This window comes from Mus caroli, unplaced genomic scaffold (genome assembly GCF_978045245.1).
Source record: "Mus caroli unplaced genomic scaffold, Mus_caroli_1 scaffold_8, whole genome shotgun sequence".
NCBI classification, from domain to species: domain Eukaryota; kingdom Metazoa; phylum Chordata; class Mammalia; order Rodentia; family Muridae; genus Mus; species Mus caroli.
In genome coordinates this window covers 40,418,492-40,443,387 of record NW_028227263.1, presented here as the reverse complement: position 1 = coordinate 40,443,387, position 24,896 = coordinate 40,418,492, and the positions used below count along the sequence as shown (strand labels likewise).

Here is a 24,896-nt window from a genome sequence, read left to right as displayed (position 1 = left end):
ACAAATGGATCTAACAGATATCTACAGAACATTTTATCCTAAAACAAAAGGATATACCTTCTTTTCAGCACCTCATGGTACCTTCTCCAAAACTGACCACATAATTGGTCACAAAACAAGCCTCAACAGGTACAAAAATGTTTCCCATGCATCCTATCAGATCACCATGGACTAAGGCTGATCTTCAATAACAAAATAACTAATAGAAAGCCAACATTCACGTGGAAACTGAACAACACTCTTCTCAATGGTACCTTGGTCAAGGAAGGAATACAGAAAGAAATTAAAGACTTTTTAGAGTTTAATGAAAATGAAGCCACAACATACCCAAACTTATGGGACACAATGAAAGTATTTCTAAGAGTAAAACTCAAAGCTCTGAATGCCTCCAAAAAGAAAGTAGAAAGAACACACACTAGCAGCTTGACAAAATACCTAAAAGCTCTAGAACAAAAGGAAGCAAATTCACCCAAGAAGAGTAGAGGGCAGGAAATAATCAAACTCAGGGGCGAAATCAACCAAGTGGAAACAAGAAGAACTATTCAAAGTATTAACCAAATGAGGAGCTGGTTCTTTGAGAAAATCAACAAGATAGATAAACCCTTAGCCAGACTCACTAGAGGGCACAGGAAAAGCATCCTAATTAACAAAATCAGAAATCAAAAGGAGACATAACAACAGATCCTGAAGAAATCCAAAACAACATCAGATTCTTCTACAAAAGGCTATACTCAACAAAACTGGAGAACCTGGATGAAATGGACAAGTTTCTAGACAGATACCAGGTACCAAAGTTAAATCAAGATCAGGTTAATGATCTAAACAGTCCTATATCCCCTAAAGTAATAGAAGCAGTCATTAATAGTCTCCCAACCAAAAAAAGCACTGGACCAGATGGGTTTTGTGCAGAGTTCTATCAGACCTTCAAAGAAGATCTAGTCCCAGTTCTTCACAAACTATTCCACAAAATAGAAGCAGAAGGTTCTATACCCAACTCATTCTATGAAGCCACAATTACTCTGATAACTAAACCACAGAAAGACCCAACAGAGATAGACAACTTCAGACCAATTTCCCTTATGAATATCAATGCAAAAATCCTCAATAAAGTTCTTGCTAACCGAATCCAATAACACATCAAAACTATCATTCATCCTGACCAAGTAGGTTTCATCACAGGGATGCAGGGATGGTTCAATATACGGAAATCCATCAACATAATCCAGTATATAAACAAACTCAAAGACAAAAACCAAATGATCATCTCGTTAGATGCTGAGAAGGCATTTGAAAAAATCCAACACCCATTCATGATAAAAGTCTTGGAAAGATCAGGAATTCAAGGCCCATACCTACCCATGATAAAAGCAATCTACAGCGAACCAGTAGCCAACATCAAAGTAAATGGCAAGAAGCTGGAAGCAATCACACTAAAATCAGGGACCAGAGAAGCCTGTCCACTTTCTCCCTACCTATTCAACATGTACTTGAAGTCCTAGCCAGAGCAATTTGAAAACAAAAGGAGATCAAGGGGATACAAATTGGAAAGGAAGAAGTCAAACTATCACTTTTTGCAGATGATATGATAGTATATATAAGTGACCCTAAAAATTCTACCAGAGAACTCCTAAACCTGATAAACAGGTTCAATGAAGTAGCTGGATATAAAATTAATTCAAACAAGTCAATGGCCTTTCTGTACACAAAGGATATACAGGCTGAGAAAGAAATTAGGAAAACAACACCCTTCTCAATAGTCACAAATAATATAAAATACCTTGGTGTGACTCTAACTAAGGAAGTGAAAAATCTGTATGATAAGAACTTCAAGTCTCTGAAGAAAGAAATTAAAGATCTCAGAAGATGGAAAGATCTCCCATGCTCATGGAATGGCAGGATCAATATAGGAAAAATGGCTTTCTTGCCAAAAGCAATCTAAAGATTCAATGCAATCCCCATCAAAATTCCAACTCAATTCTTCAACGAATTAGAAAGGACAAACCGCAAATTCATATGGAACAACAAAAAACCTAGGATAGCAAAAACTCTGCTCAAGGATAAAGAAACCTCTGGTGGAATCACAATGCCTGACCTAAAGCTGTACTACAGAGCAATTGTGATAAAAACTGCATGGTACTGGTATAGCGACAGACAAGTAGACCAATGGAATAGAATTGAAGACCCAGGAATGAACCCACACACCTATGGTCACTTGATCTTTGACAAGGGAGCAAAAACCATCTAGCGGACAAAAGGCAGCATTTTCAACAAATGGTTTTGGCACAACTGGCAGTAATCATTTAGAAGAATGCAAATTGATCCATTCCTATCTCCTTGTATTAAGGTAAAATCTAAGTGGATTAAGGAACTCCACGTAAAACTAGAGACAGTGAAACTTATGGAGGAGAAAGTTGGGAAAAGCCTCTAAGATATGGGAACAGGGGAAAAATTCCTGAATAGAACAGCAATGGCTTGTGCTGTAAGATCGAGAATGAACAAATGGGACCTCATAAAATTGCAAATCTTCTGTAAGGCAAAAGACGTGGTCAATAAGACAAAAAGTCCACCAACAGATTGGGTATGGATCTTTACCTATCCTAAATCGGATAGGGGACTAATATCCAATATATATAAAGAACTCAAGAAGGTGGACTCCAGAAAATCAAATAACCCTATTAAAAAATGGGGCTCAGAGCTAAAAAAAGAATTCTCACCTGAGGAATACCGAATGACTGAGAAGCACCTGAAAAAATGTTCAACATCCTTAATCATCAGGGAAATGCAAATCAAAACAAACCTGAGATGCCACCTCACACCAGTCAGAATGTCTAAGATCAAAAATTCAGGTCACAGTAGATGCTTGTGAGGATGTGCAGAAAGAGGAACAGTACTCCATTGTTGGTGGGATTGCAAGCTTGTACAACCACTCTGGAAATCAGACTGGAGCTTCCTCAGAAAATAGGACATAGTACTACTGGAGGATTCCGCAATACCTCTCCTGGGCATATACCTAGAAGATGTTCCAACAGGTAAGAAGGACACATGCTCCAGTATGTTCATAGCAGCCTTATTTATAATATCCAGAAGCTGGAAAGAACCCAGATGCCCCTCAATAGAGGAATGGATACAGAAAATGTGGTACATTTACACAATGGAGTACTACTCAGCTATTAAAAAGAATGAATTTATGAAATTCCTAGCCAAATGGATGGACCTGGAGGACATCATCCTGAGTGAGGTAACCCAATCACAAAAGAACTCACACAATATGTACTCACTGATATATGGATATAAGCCCAGAAACCTAGAATTCCCAAGATATAAGATAGAATTTGCCAAACACATGAAACTTAAGAAGAACGAAGACCAAAGTGGATAGAATTGGCAAGAAAACACCCATGGAAGGAGTTATAGAGACAAAGTTTAGCGCTGAGACGAAAGAATGGACCATCTAGAGACTGCCATATCTGGGGATCCATCCCATAATCAGGTTCCAAACGATGACACCTTTGCACACACTAGCAAGATTTTGCTGAAAGGACCCTGATATAGCTGTCTCTTGTGAGACTATGCCGGGGCCTAGCAAACACAGAAGTGGATGCTCACAGTCAGCTATTGGATGGATCACAGGGCCCCCAATGGAGGAGCTAGAGAAAGTACCCAAGGAGCTAAAGGGATCTGCAACCCTATTGTTGGAACAACATGATGTACTAACCAGAACCCCGGAGCTCTTGTCTCTAGCTGCATATGTATCAGAAGATGGCCTAGTTGGCCATCAGTGGAAACAGAGGCCCATTGGTCTTGCAAATTTTATATGCCTCAGTATAGGTGAACGCCAGGGCCAAGAAGTGGAAGTGGGTGGGTGGGGGAGTGGGTGGGGGAGCGTGTGGGGGACTTTTGGGATAGCATTGGAAATGTAAATGAAATAAATACCTAATAAAAAATTCTAAAAAAAAAACCATCAAAATTGACAATGAGGACCTCTTGATACTAAAAAGCTTCTGGATAGAAAAGAACACCATGATGATGGGAAAAGAAAGAAGGTGAAAGTTTTCATCAATTTTGCATCTGACAGATGGTTACACTCTAAGCCATATAAAACATTAAATCACTAAACAAGAAAACAGCCCCACTGCAAAATGGAGTAGGGTGCTAAACATAGTTCTTAGAAGAAACACAAATGACCAAGGTATAGTTTAAAATATATAACTATCCTTAACTGTCAGGGAAATGTAAAGTAAATCTACTTTGGATTTCATTGTAAGACATTCAGAATGGCCAAAGTCAAAATACAAATCACAAGCCATGCTGGTGAGTATTCTGGGAAAGGGGAACACATTTTTGGTGGGAGTGCAAACTGTTGGATTCCCTATAAGAATCTATGTGAATATTTCTTAAAAATGTATACTACATGTTCCCAATAAGTTGAAGATATCCGGGGCATGAGCTATCTGTGAAGAGGAGTCACATACAGAGAATCAAAACAGAATAAGTGGGAACTGTACATTGCAGGCAGCAGAGCTGCAGAGCTGGATACACTGAAGTCCTTCGAGACTAAATATACATACACTTTATACACTAGACATAGAGCTATAGGACTTGATATTTTCCCTGGTGGATTTCTGCTTGCTTTGCTTTACTCTTTCCTTAATATACCCTCATATTTCCCATTTTGAAATGGGAACATGTATTCTCCTATTGTTAAAAATATATAATTGTTTTTAAAAACTTTTATTTATCTTTTATGATTGTTCAAGGTGTCACAGTTAGGAGTTTCCTTCATGTCTCAGAATTGACTTTGGACTTTGGAGTTTTGAGACTATTAAATATTTTAGAGTTTTTTAAATGTTGGAGTAGTGTAACCTCTCCCCAGCCTGACCCTGACTGAGCCAGACCTCTACTTTGCTGCCACTAAGGTGGAGCCTGCCTTCCTAGACCACTCTATTTATTGTTCAGCCACAGTTGTTGTTCCTCTTCAAGATACTGCTACCTGCTGGGAGGTCACCGAGCTATTCCTGAGACTACACTCTATCTTGCACGTGGTCACCTGCAGCTGGGCTCCAAGGATGAATTGGCGGGAATGGGCCTTCCCCTCCTTTATAAGCGCATTCTCCATTAAACATTTGAGCCTTGATCAGGAACCTTGTCTTGGCTCCATTTCTCTCTCATCCGCCTAGCTTTCCCTCTCTTTTCAGCCCCAGTTTGCCTCCCAGGTGTAACCCAGTTCATGTTAGCTGTGGCCCGGTTTCCAACAGAGTAGATGCATTTTGCATTTTGATATGGCGATGAGCCTATAGGAGTCAGGAGTGGAATATTGTAATTTTGATGAGAAGTGGCCTATAGGCTTATATATGTCCGTGGTGTGTCCCCTACTGGTTGCACTGTTTGTGGGCAAATAAACTTTTAGGACATACCTCATTTCTTCAGAGACCTATGTAGCTTTGTTGTGAGAAGTATAACACTGTCTTAGGAGTTTATAACCCCATTGGCTTACAGTTTGCCCTCTCTGTTTCCTTTGTGAAGTTGAGATGTGAACTCTCAGCTTCTTGTTCCTGATTTTTGTTGCTCAGCTTCCCCACTGTGATACTCTTAGACTTCTTGAACCTTGACCAAAACAATATTTTTCTCTGTAAGTAGCTTTGGTTATTCTATCCTAAGAACAGAAAAGTACTTACTCTAATTAGGAAACTTTACTTATTGCTGGGTCAAAATATTGGACAAAGTCACTAAAGGAAGAATAGTTTCAATTCATGGTTTGAGTTCCAGGTGGGGAGAATTTGTAGAGGCAGGAACTTGAGTTCTTGAGTTCCAACAAAGGGAGAGCAGTGGATGTTCTGTGCTCAGGGAACCTCTTCTTTTTTATGCAGTCTAGGACTTCAGCCCAGAAAATGGTGCTTCCCAGCTATGGACAGTCCTTCTACCTCCATTAATCTAATCATTGTCAACTCTCCCGGACATAGACTACCAATTTTAAAGTATCTTTCACTGGTGTACTTGGAGGCTTGTTTTCTAGGTGATTGTAGATCATTTAAAAAATTCACAATCATAGTTAAGCATTGTCTTAGGGTGATGTGAACAGACACCATCACCAACACAATCATTAAGAGGACAACATTTAATTGTGGATGCCTTAGAGGTTCAGAGGTTCAGTCTAGTATCATCAAGGCAGGAACATAGCATCATCCAGTCAGAAATGGAGTAGCAGGAGCTGAGAGGTCTACATCTTCATCTGCTGGTCTCTAAGAGAAGACTGATTTGCTAGCTGGAAGTGGGTCTGATAGCCTACACCCACAGTGATACACCTACTCCAAAAGGCCACAGCTACTCCAGTAGGGCCACACCTTATCACAGTGCCACTTCATAGGCTGAAGATAGGCAAACCATCACAACCATCACAACCCCATTCTCATTTTTTACCTGATCACCATAATAGAATTTCAGGAATGACTCTTTCTCAGACCTAGAAAATAACACCAGGCTTTAATTTTTATGTTCCTTTTTTTTATTGTCTCAGCATTTAAGAGCACTGACTGCTCTTTCAGAGGCCCTGAGTTGAAATCCCAGTGACCACATGGTGGATCACAATCATTTGTAAGACAGCTACAGTGTACTTATATATAATAAAATAAATACTCTTAAAAAAAGAAAACCTGCCGGGCGTGGTGGCACACACCTTTAATCCCAGCACTCAGGAGGCAGAGGCAGGTCTACAGAGTGAGTTCTAGGACAACCAGGGCTATACAGAGAAACCCTGTCTTGAAAAAACAAAACAAAACAAAAACAAAAACAAAAAAACCTTTTCTCTTTTTCTTTCCTCTTTCATTTGTTAAAATTATTATTAAATTATTTCATTTATTTATATTCCAAATGTTGTCTCCTTTATGGCTCCCCATCACTGAGAACTTTATCCCGTTTCCCTTCCCTTTTGTCCCAGAGGGGTTGATCGTCCACTCATCCATTCACCTTCACCTCATCCCCTACTAGTATCCCCCACCCTCAGGTGTCAAGTCTCTTCAGAATTAGGTGCATTCTCTCCCACTGAGGCCAGACAAGTCAGTCCTCTGCTACATGTTTGCCAGAGGGCCGAACACCAGCCCATGTATTATTGGTGGCTCAGTCTCTGTAAACTTTGAGAGGTTCAAATGCTATATTTTGATCATGATTTCCCTCTCTTCCAATTCCTTTCAAGTACTCTTCATTTCCCTATCAATGCAATTTTATTACTATTATGGAACAAAACACCCATGGAAGGAGTTACAGAGACAAAGATTGGAGCTAAGATGAAAGGATGGACCATCTAGAGACTGCCATACCCGGGGATCCATCCCATAATCAGCCTCCAAACCCTGACACCAATGCACAAATTAGCAAGATTTTGCTGAAAGGACCCTGATATAGCTGTCTCTTGTGAGACTATGCCGGGGCCTAGCAAACACAGAAGTGGATGCTCACAGTCAGCTATTGGATAGATCACAGGGCCCCAATGAAGGAGCTAGAGAAAGTAACCAAGGAGCTAAAGGGGTCTGCAATCCTATAGGTGGAACAACAATATGAACTAACCAGTACTCCCCGGAGCTAGTGTCTCTAGCTGCATATGTATCAGAAGATGACCTAGTCGGCCATCAGTGGAAAGAGAGGCCCATTGGTCTTGCAAACTTTATATGCCTCAGTACAGGGGAACCCCAGGGCCAAGAAGTGGGAGTGTGCGTGTGTGTGGGGGAGGGTTTTGGGGACTTTTGGGGTAGCATTGGAAATGTAAATGAATAAAATACCTAATTAATAAAAAAACCCCACATAGAATAAAAATAACACAAAATAAGAAATACAGGAGAACAATACTCTTCCATAAGAACAAGAACAGAAAACAACCAAAGTCAAAGTAAATAAGCAAAAGAATATGTCAAAACAATGGAACATTAACATATTTAGTATATATGGATAAAGCAGGAGATAACAAATCAGAGAGAAGTAAAATCATTTTCATAGAAAATCTTCAAGTCTTGCAATAATAACTTATTTATTTTTACCTATTTAATTTATAATGCAACCTAAATTGATATGAGGATGTTGAAGATTAGCTATGTCAATGATCCAAGGAGGGCATCTGTGATTGTAGACAATGTAAAGCAGGCACATGCTCACACACTTGGTGGATGATGCAAGCTCCAGCAAGTGAGCTCTAACAGCTTTATTTTTTTCTTAGCCTTTTAACACCATCTAAGACAAAGTTATCCACATGTTCTTCAATAAGACAATAAAATCATCACACAAGAGGAAATTACAACAGGAGTATTGATTGTGTATTTCTCTTTTGAAACTCATACCTAAGCATTTCTCATCTAACTTTCTCTCATCTTTTTCTCCATTGCAAACTAAAGCCATAATTCTTTTCTTATTGATTAACAATGTTTAAGCAAGCCAAGTCTACAGTAGCAAGGTTTCCATATGCTTAGATGATGATCAATCTGTATTTACGAAGAAACAATCTCTCTTACATCTTATTTTTGAAGTCTTGTTCAGGTATACTGGAGAATCATCTATTCTCTATTCTATATTAATAATAGAATTATTTACTCCTTGTTCATTACCTTGCCTTTTTATGGAGCCCACCAAAACCTGTGACCACATCTCTAGATCTCAGACCCAACCTAGAATGAATGTTTTGAGCATTAACTTGTCCCAAGGCTATTTTCTTCTTCTAAGCACTATTACAGACTTGCAATGCATGAAAGCTCTCTGTACTCCTTTTCAAACCTATGTAGCCCTCACTATACTACAAGGGAAAGTCACATTCTGCTCAAAATTCTTACTTTATCATATCTATTTAGCAGAACAAATTAAGCCATCTCCTTAAACTTTTTATCATTAATCCTAGCTCCCTAAAACTATTTAAATCAATTCAGAAATTCTATAAAATCATTAATTCATCTGATCTTATTTTAGGAAAGTTTAACTTCATATTTGTCTGCAGGAAAATTGCCCAATAGAGTGGGCCATCTCAAGGAAGCTCAAACGCCTACTGCAGATCCTCCTGCATGGTGTTCTCCATTAGGCTCCCTTGGCTGAAGGAAAATTTCTGTGACCCATCTAGTGTTCTGTCTGTGACAGTTATTATTTTTTTAAGTCATTCAGGACTTCTTGCTTTGTGATTTTGGTCCATAAATCTGGAAGACTACCTCTCCCTGTAAATTTTTTGCCGTAATTCTCTTCTAGCTTCGATCTGAAATGACAGACAAACCATTTCCAATATGGCTGGGTAGATGAGTCTGGGGTGATGCTCCATGTGGCATAATCACCTCCTGCGTCTCGATATTTCTTGTATGGGAATTTCCTGTGGTCATTTAAAATGAAGGAAATATTACTTGCTACATTACTAGTACAAACATTAATGTCAAACTGGTCTGTTTTATGCCAATGCCAACCACTGACAGCCTGAGGACGGTGGAATGGCACACTGTGGTCTCCTTCATGCTGGGGAATGGTGTTTGTACAAATTGCCTTACAAAAAGGACACTGTTTCCAACAGCCACAGAGATGTTCAGAGAGAATTTTCTCAATCTCAGGAACAATTTCATCTATGGGCTTACTTGAACAATCCTCTTCTACTTTCCTCATTGCAGGAGCCAAAGCTTTGCTCATGGCTTCTTTGAGGAATTCAGTATCCATTAGCTCCTGATGCTCTATGCTTACCAGGTCTCTCCTTGGGAAGACCAGGTTGCTCCCTAGGTGGTCACAGAACAAATCCAGCCAGCCAGATGCAGTGCTGCCTTTAGCTTTAGCTACCTTTGTGGATTTATGAATGGCAGACAGGATGGTATTCTTGATGTCACCTAAATTTATGTTTAAAAAGGTTTTTATTTTTTCACTCTCTTTTTCTGAACAGTATCTTGTAATGTGGTCTCTAATATAATCCCTGAAAAATTCCTCTGGGTTTTGAATGTATTTCCAGTATTTATCAAATTTTTCTTCTTCTGCTAGAGAGTAGAGAATATGTTTCTCCAGGTTAGCTCTGTTTCCATTGAATTCAGGGCAGGTGGCTCGCATGTCTCCAGCTATCTTTTGAACCATTATTTTCCATATGCTGGCAGATATAGCAGGAGTGAGCTTGAGCCATAGGAAGTCAACAAAGGAAGTGATTGAAGTGGCACCTTGGCAGGAGATCTTAAAACTCATAAAGAAATCATCTTTCTTTCTCTCCAGATAGTTCACAGGGTCATTTGCAGTCTTGAATGCCTCATGCATTTTCTTGAAATCCTTGGATGCTCTTTGGAATAAGTACAAGGATAAGTCAATGATGTAGTCTTTGGTAAATGTGTAGTCTCTCTCACAGGGTTCAGATTTCAGCTCATTTTCTATGATCTTCAAGATTTCATGAAAGTAATTCTGACTGTAATCACGCTTTTGCTTCCACATGTTTTCAAGTGTTTCTGTAAATTTTAACTGAATGTTGTTGGTTGTCTTTTTGATGGATTCAACATGACAGGTTTCTAAACTCTTTCTAAGTAAAAGGTATTTTTTTTTCATTTGAATATGTTTGTCATACATGATTTCAAACTTTTCTCTAGACTTTATTTTTAGTCTTTCCACAATATCTTTGTCCTTCTTGAAATATTCCAGAAGGATATTTTCAGAGTCCAAATCAATGTTAGGCTCTGTGACATGAGGGACACTGGAAGATACATCATAAATCCAACTTGTCCAAAGTTGACTGAATTTCTCATGCAGCTCTTTATCACTTAATTCCTTACCCTTCAAATTTAAAGCTAACTTTCTGCTCCTCTCTAACAACTGATTTTCATATTTTGACTTTTGGTTATCAAGTATTTCTTGGCTTTTTTTAAGACTGATATGTTCATTACATTTCCGTCTGGTGTCTGAAATAAGTGCATCTTTAAGGATTAGTAGCTTGTGTTCAAAATTTGCTTTCCACTGAACCAATATTTCACAATCTGGGTCTTCTTCAAAATATTTGTCAAATTCTTCTTTGATGGTTTTAAATTTCCTGCTAAGTGGATCCTCTAATAAATTATATGTGAGTGTAAGGATTTTCCCATTTTGAATCTGATTGTTAAGCTGATTCTGTAAGTCCAGTACATGACTTCTTAGCTCCCAGGTCCATTCGTTATATTTTGTTTCCAGTTTGCTCATGGCCATGACCTCTTGTGTGTTCCTGAAACTGAAAATGAAGTTTTCACTGACAAGGGCTTTCCACAAATCTTGAACTCTGAATTTGAAATCTGATATTTTCAAGATCCTTCCCCTAGATTCCTGCTGGGCAGTTGAAAGAATTGCATTCCTTAGTTCCTGGACATTGTAGCTATAGCGAGGATTGGGAGGAGCCATTGGGGGATTGCCATCCCATAGGTGAGCAAAGTAATAGACATGTCGATTAGCATCAAACTTAATTACATCACTGAAGCGGGTTATGTTGGAACACTCTTCCAACTCAGCAGCCAATGCAGTCATTTCATCCAGTTTCTGCTCCAGTCTCCTCCGTCCTTCCATAGTTTGGTCTTTTGCTGTAACTTCTCCAACATTCTGATGGACAAAGAGGCACCTGGGGGAGATTTTCACTTGTTTCATTCTCAGAAATGCTTGAACGGATATTTGTAGAATGTCCTGAATGTCTGAGGGATTCTCCCCAAAAATATTGATCAGAGTCAAGTTTCCAAGGCCAATGACTAATGTTGCCAACTCATGGTCCCAATTCTGAGATTTGTTGTTGAGTTCTGGAGCCCGAAGTCCTTCTGTGTCTACAACAAGCACATATTTAATGCCTAGTTCTTTTGTGAATGTCTCTTCAACCTTCAGGAGCTGCATGTAGGCTCCCTTGGTACACCTTCCTGCACTGACTGTGAACTGCACACCAAACAGGGCATTCAGCAGGGTAGACTTCCCTGAGCTCTGCAGGCCAAGGACAGAGAGAACAAACAGACTTTTGTCTCCAACTTTCTCTGAGATCTTGTCAAAAATAGCTGCTACCCACCTTAGAGGCACATATGAAGCATCCCCATCCATCAGCTCAATGGGAACACCAGCTATCATCAGGTCTGCAGCAATTTGAGGGAGGCAGAGAAAAAGGCTATCTCTAGAGGAGGAAGTTTCTTCCAGAGCTTCATAGATCTGGCCAACTTCTCGAAGAAGGTGCTCAATTCCTAAAGTACAGTCATGAATCTCTGTGGAGATGGCTTCTATCTGATTCTGCCAGAGTTCCAGGGAGTTGCTCTTCTGTGCTCTTTCCTTTTCTGTTTGTATCCTTATCCACAAAGATCTCTGCCTTTCATGTAATTTTTCCAGGTGTTCTATTGTCAGGTTGTCAAAAAACAGAGTCAGCCACTGTAAAAAGTAGAGTTTGTTATGTGCATCTGAATAATCTTGGAGGAGTTCGAGAACAGAGCACATTAAATCATTGAGAGGAAAGGCTTTTTCCAACTGCTGACGTCGAATTATTCTTTTTTGTGTTTCAATCTCACTCTTGTGTTGTTCAATGCTCCGATTCCCCTTTTCTCTCAGATGATAGAATTCTTTGTCCTTCTTACACCAAAGGTGCCAAAGTCGTCCTTGAAGGGGTAGTAAATTTTCTTTTGTCTGAGATAACTCGTATTCCTCCAGGAGGGCCATTATAGTCTGAGCTTTTTCTTTGGCTTCCTTGCACTCTCTCTGGTCTTCATCAATAATAAATCCTAGCTCTCGAGCTGTCTGTGAACAGTCCTCTAAACTGAGAGCAGTGTTAGAGAGCTCTAGAAATTGTTTGATGGCATTGGTGAGCTCCTCTGTTAATTCTGCCTCATTTCTATTCTTGATGCCAATTCTCATTCTTTTACCAGAAGTATTTGCTATGACCTTTTCTTTGTCATCAATCAAGCAGATCAAAGGTGTTGATGACTGCCAGAGGTGTCTGACAAGCTTTTGGTTTTCTTTATTGTTATCAGAAACTGACATGAGGACCACAATGATAGAAGAGACATGTTGGAGAAGGCTGAGTTGTTGGATGTGTTCCTTGGCATCTCCATGAAGATTGGTGAAGGTCAGACAATTGTCAAACATGTCCTCACCTTGGCTGGCAGGACAGAACCAGCAGATTTCCACCACTCCAGGCATCAGGAGACAGTGTTTTTTGCTTCCTCTGCAGTGTCTGTGAAAAAACACATCATGTTTACGTTTACTGAGAAGAGAGTTCATGATCTGAGATTTGGAAGCAGAGAGGCCATTTCCAACTCTAATGAAGGACACAATGGGGGTAGAGACACGACACATCTGCTGATTTCTGTGACTGTAGATCTTGTCCTGTGGAGATTTACTTGCATCTTGCCAACTTTTCCTAATTTGTCTGAGAGACCAGAGACAAAATTCAACCTGAGAAGTGTTGGGATTTGGTACCACAAGAGGGAGTGCATATTGACAAATGGAAAGTTTGGACAAAATATATTGCCTGGTAAGATCATCTGCACAGTGTAAAATGGCCATCTGGATATCCAATGGGTGAATGTGGGGCCAGGACTCAGTGTCTGAAGGATGGCCAGGACTGTCATTGTCTATAATGGCATCCTCATATGGATCAATATCTTCATTTTCGTGATTGAAGGAACCTATGGAGATTTGTTTTTTTATGTTTTCATCATCTTTGACTATAAGATGTCTCAACCCATAATCCAACATCAGTAGCTTTTGTAGGAAATAGAATGGAAGCTCTGTTTCAGACCTCGGCTGTGAATTGTACACAGAGGTCTTATAGATCAGATGGAACTCAGCTCTGCTCATCCTTTTTGGATAGTAATTGTCTAGGCCTAGACGTTGTAGTAAGTCCAGGAAAGGTCCATTTTCTATCATTCCTTTTGTGATGTTTTCATTACTTTTTTGTTTATAGGTCTGTTTCTTTTCATGGCAGAGACTTTGCAATTGTTTTTTTACCTCATCCATTTGTAAGGAATGGGTGGTGGCTTTATAGTCCCCCTCAGTGAGTAGTTTCAAATCATTCTCCAGACTTTCCCAGTCATGATGTTCTTCATGTTTTGTGAGAACATGTGCAACTTCTTCAGACAACAGTGTCCCCATATGTTGTTTAATTAATGTTAAACGTTGTCTTTTCTCTTCTGTAGAAAGATCTGTGATTAGAACTGTGGCTCTTAGAGCTGTGAGCACCAGGAATGCCTGGGCTCTGTAATTGCAAATATTTTTAAGCTCTTGATATTTGTGTTGGCTATTCTCCATTTGCTCCAAGAGGAAGTTTAACTCTTGACACCCCAGAAGAGGCTGAAAAATACTGTTTACCAACTGATAGCCTGCACCAGCTGCAATGGAGAGTAGCAGCAGCTGCATCTCTGACTGCTGTGTTTCTCTGAGGTACTTCAAGAAGGAGCTGAGGGCTGTGGTGACCTCATATGTAGCCATTTTCTTTGCCTCTTCCACTGTTTCTGAGGAGTCATTTTTGAAACTCATTTCTATCAGGATTTTGTGGGTGTTCTTTAAAGTTTTAATGAATTCAGAAAATGAGGAAATTTTGACTTGTTCTTCCTCTGACTCTGACTGATTGATCCACTGTATGATGGAGTGTGCCTGAGGAAAGTTTGTAACTTTGTAGACATGAGGTTCTAGAAGGCTGCACAAATGAGATTTAATAAACTGAGTTTTATAAGTGGGTGAATTTTTGCAGAATTTGACAATGTTTATTAGAAAATTTTGCAGATCCTGATCTCTGAGACATGTATTAATCCAAATGTTATAACTTTTTATTTTTTGACTCAATGTTTGCATAAAATCTACTAACTTTGTAAGCTGTTCTTCAGGATCAGAAACCTCCCAGCATTTTATGTCCTCTAGGAAAAGCTTAGCTTTTTTTTTAGCAGTAAGAAATTCTTCCCCCTCTTGATTCTGGGCATCTTGTTCAGTCAGAGCAGTGTAGTTGTCTTTTAGGCAGTTGGCCACTTGAAGAGCATTCTTAAATTCAGTTCTGTGACTGGACATGATGATGTCCCAAATAGGTACCAACTGCAGTTCCCTGTCAATGACAGACCAGGTTTGATTGCTAGCTACAAGTCCAGCTGTCCACTGGGCAATTCCATCTGCTTCTGCTGGTCCACCTATCTGGGCTACAGATAGTTGTACCTTGGTTTGAGAGTGTAGATGAGTTGTACTGAATGATGCTGTTTTTGAATTTGAGTTTGCTATATTAACACTTGCACCGACTTTAACTCCAAAGCCACTATAACTGCCTGTAATGTAAATATTCAAAGACTCTCTTGTTTGCTGCTTTACATCAGCCAGGTGCTCACTTTTGAAACCTTCTGAAATGGCTTTCCAGCAGTAGATTCCACCCAGTTGCAGAGGGCCCTGGTTAGCATGAGAGCCAAACCTATGGAAAAAGTTTTCAGCCCTGTGCCTTAGTAAGGGTAGTTCATCTCGGTGGTCTGTAGTCTGCTCCAGGAGTTCTTCAATAGTTCTTAGTTCCTGGAGAGCAGCCTGGGAGAGTTCAAGATCATTGATGTGAAAATGGCAGGTGGCCAATGGGATGTAGCTGAACCTGGCTGAGCAAAAATAAGTTTGCTCTGAATGGGATTGGTGTGTATTCTCAGATGCTGTCTGTTCGTTTTGACCCATACCAGCTTCTAGACTAAATCCCCAACCTTCGCCTTTAACCAAGGAGGTTGAACTGAAACCCATCATGTTTATAGTCTGTGTAAACATGGCTTGTTCTTGAAAAGACGAAAATTCCATCGTTTTTATTTCAGTGCCATGTTCTGGGCCAACAAGTGAGAACTGCTTAGGGACACTGAGTAGCTCTTCTCTCTTCTGAATCAGGCTTCTTGGGTGGTTGGTCTTATAAATCCCCTGTAGAGCCAGCCCTCCAGATGCCCATCTGACCAGGTCTCCATCTGAGAGATTTTGACTGTGAGCCAGGGTCTGTTCCATGTGACTGAGTTGTCTCTCCATTATTTCAGTGATGTCTTTTAGGGACACTTCAGGATTTGGCCAGCACTCCTCAGGGATCTCCATTGCTTGTCTCAGCTCTGCTTCTTTTCTCCTCACTGCCTCTTCCTCTCTGTGTTTCCCTTCTGACTGCAAGGCTCTCAGAGCCTGCAGTGCCTGGTCTGCCTGCCTCTGCCTGTTCTTTATCATCTCTACTGTAGCATCTTGTAGCTCTGCAACACTGTTTGGCTGTGAGAAGTCCAGTAACTTCTCCAGAGCCCTTTTCTCCCATGTGTGTGTTGTCTGGGACTTCAGCTTCTGGAGGTCGTTCCTGTCTAAATATTGTAAGGCCTGGGCGGAGGTGACACCCAGATCTTCCTGAAGCTTAGGCAACCAGTAGTCAATAGACAGTCCCACTTCTGTCAGCATCTCCTGGAGATTGTCCTTCCTTCTGCTTCTTAGCTGAGGCTCATCAGTGACACACTTTGCTGTTGCCATGGCTCTGTGGGGGAACATATTGTAGTTAGTTTTGTTTGTGTCCTGACCTTAGAAATCATCAGCTGTGTGGCCAGAAATGTGAATTACTAATGCTTCATCATGAGTAATTTTTCAAGTGTATTTTATGACAATTTCGTGTGCATGAAGCCTCTCATTGTGGGTGTTCTCAACATAAGCTGTTTTGTTGGATACTAACATGGGTTGTTGTGTCTCAAAAAATGCAATATACTTCAGTGAGATGGAGTCCCTTAGTACAACATACTAGCACAACATTATCCCCTGAGGAATAATTGCCATGTGACCGGCCTAGTATAAAAGGGAGTTTATTGGGGGTAGGGAGTCAGGGAGCAGAGAATGGGCCTCTAAAGGGGTAGAGGCAGAGAAAGAGGGACGGAGAAGGATAGAAAGAGAGAGAGGACCAGAAGAGTTTGGCCAGGAACATGTGAGGAAGATATAGAGAAGATGGAGGGGGAGGGAAAGGGGGAGGGAGAGTAAGTGTAATGACAGGGGTGAGGGAGAGGGAGAGTAAGAGACAGAGGGGGAATGCCAGCTGAGTAGTTCTTATATGTCTAGTTCCTGGCTCTATCTGGCAGGCAGAGAAGCAACATAGTGCTAGGTAGCTGTTTTTTTTTTTATATATATTTGTGTGTGTGTATGTGGTATATATATGCTTATTATATGATATTATAATATATAACATATATTATAAACACACACACACACGTATACACAGACACACAAACACACACACACACATTAAGAAAAAGATGCCATGTATTTGAAAGAGAGTAAAAGCTGGGTAAATGGGAGGGTTTAGAGGGGGAAAAAGAGAAGAGGAAATGACGTAATTACATTATAACAAAGTACTTTTTCATTTTTATATTTTAATTAATTAATCTTATACCCAACCTTAGTTTCTTCTCCCTCCTCTCCTCTTATTCCTTCCTCTCTCCCCATTCACTCCTCCTCTGTTTCTCTTCAGAAAGGGGGGTCACCCACAGATATCAATCAGCTCTGGTTTATCAGGTTGTAGTAAGTCTAGGCATAGCCTCTCCTGTTGACTCTAGACAAGACAGCCCAAAAGGTGAATATGTTTTTTTTCCCACATTTTTTTATTAGATATTTTCTTCATTTAAATTTCAAATGCTATCTCAAAAGTCCCCTATACCTTCCAGCTGACCCTTTCCCCTACCCACTCACACCCACTTCTTGGCCCTGGTTTCCACTCTTCTGGGGCATATAAAGTTTGCTAGACCTAGGGGCCTCTCTTCCCAATAATGGCTGACAAGGCCATCTTCTGTTACATATGCAGCTAGAGACACGAGGTCTGGGGGTACTGATTAGTTCATATTGTTGTTCCACCTATAGGGTTACAGACCCTTTCAGCTCTTGGGTACTTTCTCTAGCTCCTATATTGTGGGACTGTGTTCCATCCTATAGATGACTGAGCATCCACTTCTGTATTTGCCAGTCACTGGGAAAGTCTCACAGTAGAGAGCTATATCAGGGTCCCTTCAGCAAAATCTTGCTGGCATATGCGATAGTGTCTGCATTTGGTGGCTGATTATGGGATGGACCACCGGGAGGGGCAGTCTCTGGATAGTCCAACCTTTCGTCTTAGCTCCAAACTTTGTCTCCGCAACTCCTTCCATGGATATTTTATTCCCTATTCTAGGGAGGAATAAAGTATCCATGTGTTGATCTTCCTTCTTGATTTTCTTGTGTTTTGGAAGTTGTATCTTGGGTATTTTAGGTTTCTGGGCTAATATCCACTTATCAGTGAGTGCATATCAAGTGAGTTCTTTTGAGATTGGGTTCCCTCCCTCAGGATGTTATTTTCCAGATACATCCATTTGCCCAAGAATTTCATAAAGTCATCGATTTTAATAGCTGAGTAGTACTCCATTGTATAAATGTACCACATTTTATATATTCATTCCTTTGTTGGGTACATTCCACCTTCTGGCTATTATAAATAGGGCTGCTATGAACATAGTGGAACATGTGTCCTAATTACCAGTTGGAACATTTTCTGGGTATATGCCCAGGATAGGTATTGCTGGTCTAGCGGTAGTACTATGTCCAGTTTTCTGAGGAAACGCCAGACTGTTTTTTCAGAGTGGTTGTACCAGCTTGCAATCCCACCAGCAATGGAGGAGTGTTCCTCTTTCTCCACATCCTCACCAGCATCTGCTGTCACCTGAATTTTTGATCCTAGCAATTCTGACTGGTGTGAGGTGGAATCTCAGGGTTGTTTTGATTTGCATTTCCCTGATGATTAAGGATGTTGAACATTTTTTCAAGAGCTTCTCAGTCCTTTGGTATTCCTCAGTTGAGAATTCTTTGTTTAGCTCTGTTTTGGAGTCCAGCTTCTTGAGCTCTTTGTATATATTGGCAATTAGTCCCCTATCAGATTTAGGATAGGTAAAAACCCTTTCCCAATATGTTGGTGGCCTTTTTGTCTTATTGACAGTATCTTTTGCCCTACAGAAGCTTGCAATTTTAAGAAGTCCCATTTGTTGATTCTTGATCTTATAGCATAGGCCATTACTGTTCTGTTTAGGAATTTTCCCCCACTTTCTCCTCTATAAATTTCAGTGTCTCTGGTTTTATGTGGAGTTCTTTGATCCACTTAGACTTGAGATTTGTACAAGGAGATAAGAATGGATCAATTCTCAGTCTTCTACATGATATCCACTAGTTTTGCCAGCACCATTTGTTGAAAATGCTCTTTTTTCCACTGGATAGTTTTAGCTCACTGTCAAAGATCAAGTGACCATAGGTGTGCGGGTCCATTTCTTGGTCTTCAATTCTATTCCATTGATCTACCTGTCTGTTGCTGTTCAAGTACCAAGCAGTTTTTATCACAATTGCTCTGTAGTACAGCTTGAGGTAAGGCATGGTGATTCTACCAGAGGTTCTTTTAATGTTGAGAATAGTTTTTGCTATCCTAGGTGATTTGTTATTCCAGAAGAATTTGCAAATTGCCCTTTCTAACTCAGTGAAGAATTGAGTTGGCATATTGATGGGGATTGCATTGAATCTGTAGATTGCTTTCGGAAGGATAGCCATTTTTACTGTATTAATTCTGCCAATTAATGAGCATGGGAGATCTTTCCATCTTCTGAGATCTTCTTTGATTTCTTTCTCTAGAGACTTGAAGTTCTTATCATACAGATCTTTCACTTCCTTAGAGTCACACCAAACTATTTTATATTATTTGTGACAATTGTGAAAGGTGTTGTTTCACTAATTTGTTTCTTATCCTGTTTATTCTTTGTGTAGAGAAAGACCACTGATTTGTTTGAGTTAATTTTATATCTAGCTACTGTAATGAAGCTGTTTATCTGGCTTAGGAGTTCTCTGGTGGAACTCCTAAAGTTTTAGGGTCACTTATATATACTATGATATCATCTGCAAAGAGTGAAATTTTGATGTCTTCCTTTCCAATTTGTATCCCCTTGATCTCCTTTTGTTGTCAGATAGCTCTGGCTAGGGCTTAAAGTACTATATTGAATAGTTAGGGAGAAGGTGGGCAGCCTTGTCTAGTCCATGATTTTAGTGGGATTGCTTCTAGCTTCTCTCCATTTTGTTTGATGTTGGCTACTGGTTTGCTGTATTTTGCTTTTATTATGTTTATGTATGGGCCTTGAATTCCTCATCTTTCCGTGACATTTATCATGAAGATGTGTTGGATTTTGTCAAACGCTTTCCTAGCATCTAAAAAGATGATCATGTGTTTTTATCTTTGATTTGTTTATATAGTGGATTACGTTGATGGATTTCCGTATATTAGACCATACCTGCATCTCTGGGATGAAACCTACTTGGTCAGGAAGGATGATTGTTTTGATGTGTTCTTGGATTCAGTTTGCTAGGATTTTATTGAGTATTTTTGCATCGATTTTCATAAGGGACATTGGTCTGAAGTTCTCTTTCTTTGCTGGATCTTTGTGAGGTTAAGTATCAGAGTAATTGTGGCTTCATAGAATGAATTGGGTAGAGTACCTTCTACTTCTATTTTGTGGAATAGTTTGAAGAGAGTTGGAGTTACATCTTCTTTGAAGGCCTGATAGAACTCTGCCCTAAACCCATCTGGTCCTGGGCTTTTTTTTTTGGTTAGGAGACTATTAATGACTGCTTTTCTTTCTTTAGGGGTGATGGGACTGTTAATATCGTTAATCTGATCCTAATTTAACTTTGGTAACTGGTATCTCTCTAGGAAATTGTCCATTTCATTCAGGTTTTCCAGTTTTGTTGAGTATAGCCTTTTGTAGTAGGATATGATGATGTTGTTGAGTTCCTCAGGATCTGTTATGTCTCCTTCTTAATTTCTGATTTTGTTAATTAGGATACTGTCTCTGTGTTCTCTAGATAGCCTGGAAATTGTTTATCTTTCTTGTTGATTTTCTCAAAGAACCAGCTCCTGGTTTAGGTGATTCTTTGAATAGTTCTTTTTGTTTCCACTTGGTTGTATTCAGCCATAATTTTCATTATTTCATGACATCTACTCCTCTTGAGTAAATTTCCTTCCTTTTGTTCTAGAGCTTCTAGGTGTGCTGTCAGGCTGCTAGTGTATGCTCTCTCTAGTTTCTTTTTGGAGGTACTCAGGGCTATGAGATTTCCTCTTAGGACTGCCTCATTGTGTCCCAAAAGTTTGGGTATGTTGTGGCTTCATTTTCATTAAACTCTAAAAAGTCTTTAATTTCTTTCTTTGTTTCATCCTTGATCAAGGTATGAAGTAGGGTGTTGTTCAGTTTCCATGTGAACATTGGCTTTGTATTATTTATGCTGTTATCGAAGATCAGCCTTAGTCTTTGGTGATCTGATAGGATACATAGGATGATTTCAATATTTTGTATCTGTTGAGGCCTGTGTTTTGACTAATTTTATGGTCAATTTTGGAGGAGGTACCATGAGGTGCTGAGAAGAAGGTATATCCTTTTGTTTTAGGATAAAATGTTTTTTTTTTTTTTTTTTGTTTTTTTCAAGACAGGGTTTCTCTGTGTAGCCCTGGCTGTTCTGGAGCTCACTCTGTAGACCAGGCTAGCCTCGAACTCAGAAATCCACCTGCCTCTGCCTCCCAAGTGCTGGGATTAAAGGCGTGCGCCACCACTGCCCGGCAAAATGTTTTGTAGATATCTGTTAAATACATTTTTTTCATAATATCTGTTAGTGTTCATGTGCCTCTGTTAAGTTTCTATTTCCAGGGTCTGTCCATTGTTGAAAGTTGGGTGTTGAAGTCTCCCACTATTATTGTGTGAGGTGCAATGTGTGCTTTGAGCTTTAATAAAGTATCTTTAATGAATGTGGCTGCCGTTGTATTTGGAGCATAGACATTTAGAATTGAGAGTTCCTCTTGGTAGATTTTACCTTTGATAAGTATGAAGTGCCCCTCCTTGTCTTTTTTGATAACTTTGGGTTGGAAGTCAATTTTATTTGATATTAGAATGGCTACTCCAGCTTGTTTCTTTGGACAATTTGTTTGGAAAATTGTTTTCAAGCCTTTTACTGTTGAGGTAGTGTCTGTCTTTATTCCTGAGGTGGGTTTCTTGTAAGCAGCAAGATGTTGGGTCCTGTTTGTGTAGTCAGTTTGTTTGTCTATGTCTTTTTATTGGGGAATTGAGTCCATTGATGTTAAGAGAAATCAAAGAATAGAAACTGGCGTTTCCTGTCATTTTTGTTGTTAAATGGGAATCTGTTCTTGTGACTCTCTGCTTTCAGATTTGTTAAAGCATTACTTTCTTGCTTTTTCTAGGGTGCAATTTCCATCTTTCTGTTGGTGTTTTCCATTTATTATCCTTTGAGGGGCTGGATTAGGAAAGATGTTGTGTGAGTTTGGTTTTGTCATGGAATACTATGGTTTCTCCATCTATGGTAATTGAGAGTTTTGCTGGGTATAGTAGCCTGGGCTGGCATTTGTGTTCTCTTAGTGTCTGTATAACATCCGTCCAGGATCTTCTGGCTTTCATAGTCTCTGGTGAAAAATCTGGTGTAATTCTGATAGGCTTGCCTTTATATGTTACTTGGCCTTTTTCTCTTACTGCTTTTAGTATTCTATCTTTATTTAGAGCATTTGTTGTTCTGATTATTATGTGTCCAGAGGAATTTCTCTTCTGGTCCAGTCTACTTGGAATTCTGTAGGATTCTTATATGTTCATGGGCATCTCTTTCTTTAGATATGGGAAGTTTCCTTCTATAATTTTGTTGAAGATATTTGCTGGTCCTTTAAGTTGAAAACCTTCATTCTCATCTCTTATTATCAGTAGGTTTGGTCTTCTCATTGTGTCCTGGATTTCCTGTATGTTTTGAGTTAGGATCTTTTTGCATTTTCCTTGATTGTTGTGTCCATGTTCCCTATGGAATCATCTGCACCTGAGATTTTCTCTTCCATCTCTTGTATTATGTTGGTGATGCTCACATATATGGTCTCTGACTTCTTTTCTAGGGCTTGTATCTCTAGATTCATCTCCCTTTGTGTTTTCTTCATTGCTTCTACTTCCCTTTTTAGATCTTGGATGGATTGTTCAATTCCATTGCTTGTTTGGTTGTGTTTTCCTATAATACTTTGAGGGATTTTGTGTTTCTCCTACCTGTTTAGCAGTGTTTTTCTGTAGTTCTTTAAGGACTTCTATCTGTTTAGCAGTGTTCTGCTGTAATTCCTTGAGGGATTTTTGTGTTTCCTCTTTAAGGGCTTCTACCTGTTTAGTGGTGTTCTCCTGTATTTCTTTAAGTGAGTTATTAATGCCGTTCTTAAGATCTTCTACCACCATCATGAGATATGATTTTAGATCTGCTTCTTGCTTTTCGGGTGTGTTGGGGTATCCAGGACTTGTTGGAGTGGGTGTACTGGGTTCTGATGATGCCCAGTGTTCTTGGTTTCTGTTAGTAAGATTCTTATGCTTGCCTTTTGCCATCTGGAAATCTCTGGTGTTATTGTTCAAGTTGTCTCTGGTTGGAGCTTGATTTTCCTGTGATTCTTTTAGCCTCTGTCAGCACTCCTGTGAGTCCAACTCTCTCCTGAGTTCCAGTGGTCAGAGCACTCTCTGCAGGCAAGCTCTCCTCTTTCCGTGTTGGTCTCCAGCAGTCTGGAGCTTTGATCCACCTCTTGAGTTCTGGGGTCAGAACTCTCCCTGTAGGCTGACTCTCCTCTGGCAAGAAATGTGCCCAGGGCTCTGGGTCTCAGCTCTGCCTCCTGGCTGAGGATGAAGGCCTGACAGGACCCTAACCTAGACGTTTTGTTGCTTCTATCACCCACATTCTCTCAGGTGATCAGGAAGTCCTGGGTGTGCTAGGGGTCCTGTGTCATGGAGAGTTCTCTGGTGCCCTAGATGCTCTTGGCCGGGTTCACGAGGAAAATGGAGGGGTTAGCCCTGATGTGAATGGATCCCAGACTCTGGTCCAGCAGTGTTTCTTTGTCCCAGTTCCTGCTGGCACAAGACCCTCCACAATTCTTTGGAGCTGAAGTTGCATTCCACTCACCCGTGATCCTGAGGTGAGTGGAATGCAACTCCACTCTGGTTTTATGTGAAGTTCCTTAATCCACTTAGATTTGCCCTTATTACAAGGAGATAGGAATGGATCAATTCACATTCTTCTACATGATAACAGCCAGTTGTGCAAGCACCATTTGTTGAAAATGCTGTCTTTTTTCTACTGGCTAGTTTTTGTTCCCTTGTCAAAGATCAAGTGACCATAGGTGTGTGGGTTCATTTTTGGGTTGTCAGTTCTATTCCATTGGTCTACTTGTCTGTTGCTATACCCGTACCATGCAGTTTTTATCATAATTGCTCTGTAGTACAGCTTTGGGTCAGGCATGGTGATTCCACCAGAGGTTCTTTTATATTCAAGAAGAGTTTTTGCTATCCTAGGCATTTTGTTATTCCAGATGAATTTGCAGATTGCCCTTTCTAATTCATTGAAGAATTGAGTTCAAATTTTGATGGGGATTGCATTGAATCTGTACATTGCCAAGCTACTTCTTAAAATAATTTTAAAATTAAAAGAGAATCCCCGATCTTGTATTTTGAGTCCTTTAGAGCCCAGTCGGCACAGGAAAGCTTGCAGATTGCAGAAGCAACATACCTTCTGGGACAGGCCCTGTTTTGGGCCATCATTTTCAGACAGGAAGCAGATCTGAGTTCCAGACCCCTGCGCTCCTACCCCACCAGAACAGAGGTGACTGACAGGGACAGTTCTAAGAGTCAGAGCAGGAAAGAGAGCCATCTTATATCCTGGGTTCCTCAGTGCCCAATCTGCACAGGAAAACCTTTTGGACTGCAGAAGCAACATAGGTTTCTTAGACAGGCCATCTTCATCCAGGTAGCAGATCTGAGCTCCAGACATCTGCACTCCTTCCCCATCAGAGGAGAGGTGGACTGCAGAGGGTACTCTGACCACTGAGACTCAGGAGAGAGTTGGACTCCCAGGAGTGCTGACAGAGGCTAACAGAATTACAGGAGGAACAAGCTCCAGCCAGAGATAGGTATAAC

The 24,896-nt window shown here is 40.2% G+C and overlaps 1 protein-coding gene across 1 annotated transcript in view; it reads right to left on the bottom strand.

The window, feature by feature from the left end:
* Positions 1-5,749: 5,749 nt before the first annotated feature.
* The window catches only part of LOC110288915 (interferon-induced very large GTPase 1), a 72,603-nt gene continuing 53,456 nt past the window's right edge, over positions 5,750-24,896 (bottom strand). Inside the window, exon 2 of the mRNA XM_085841431.1 lies at positions 5,750-16,408. Coding sequence (XP_085697557.1) covers positions 9,112-16,404 — 7,293 coding nt within the window. The 5' untranslated portion in view covers positions 16,405-16,408 and the 3' untranslated portion in view covers positions 5,750-9,111. The remainder of the gene's footprint in view (positions 16,409-24,896) is intronic.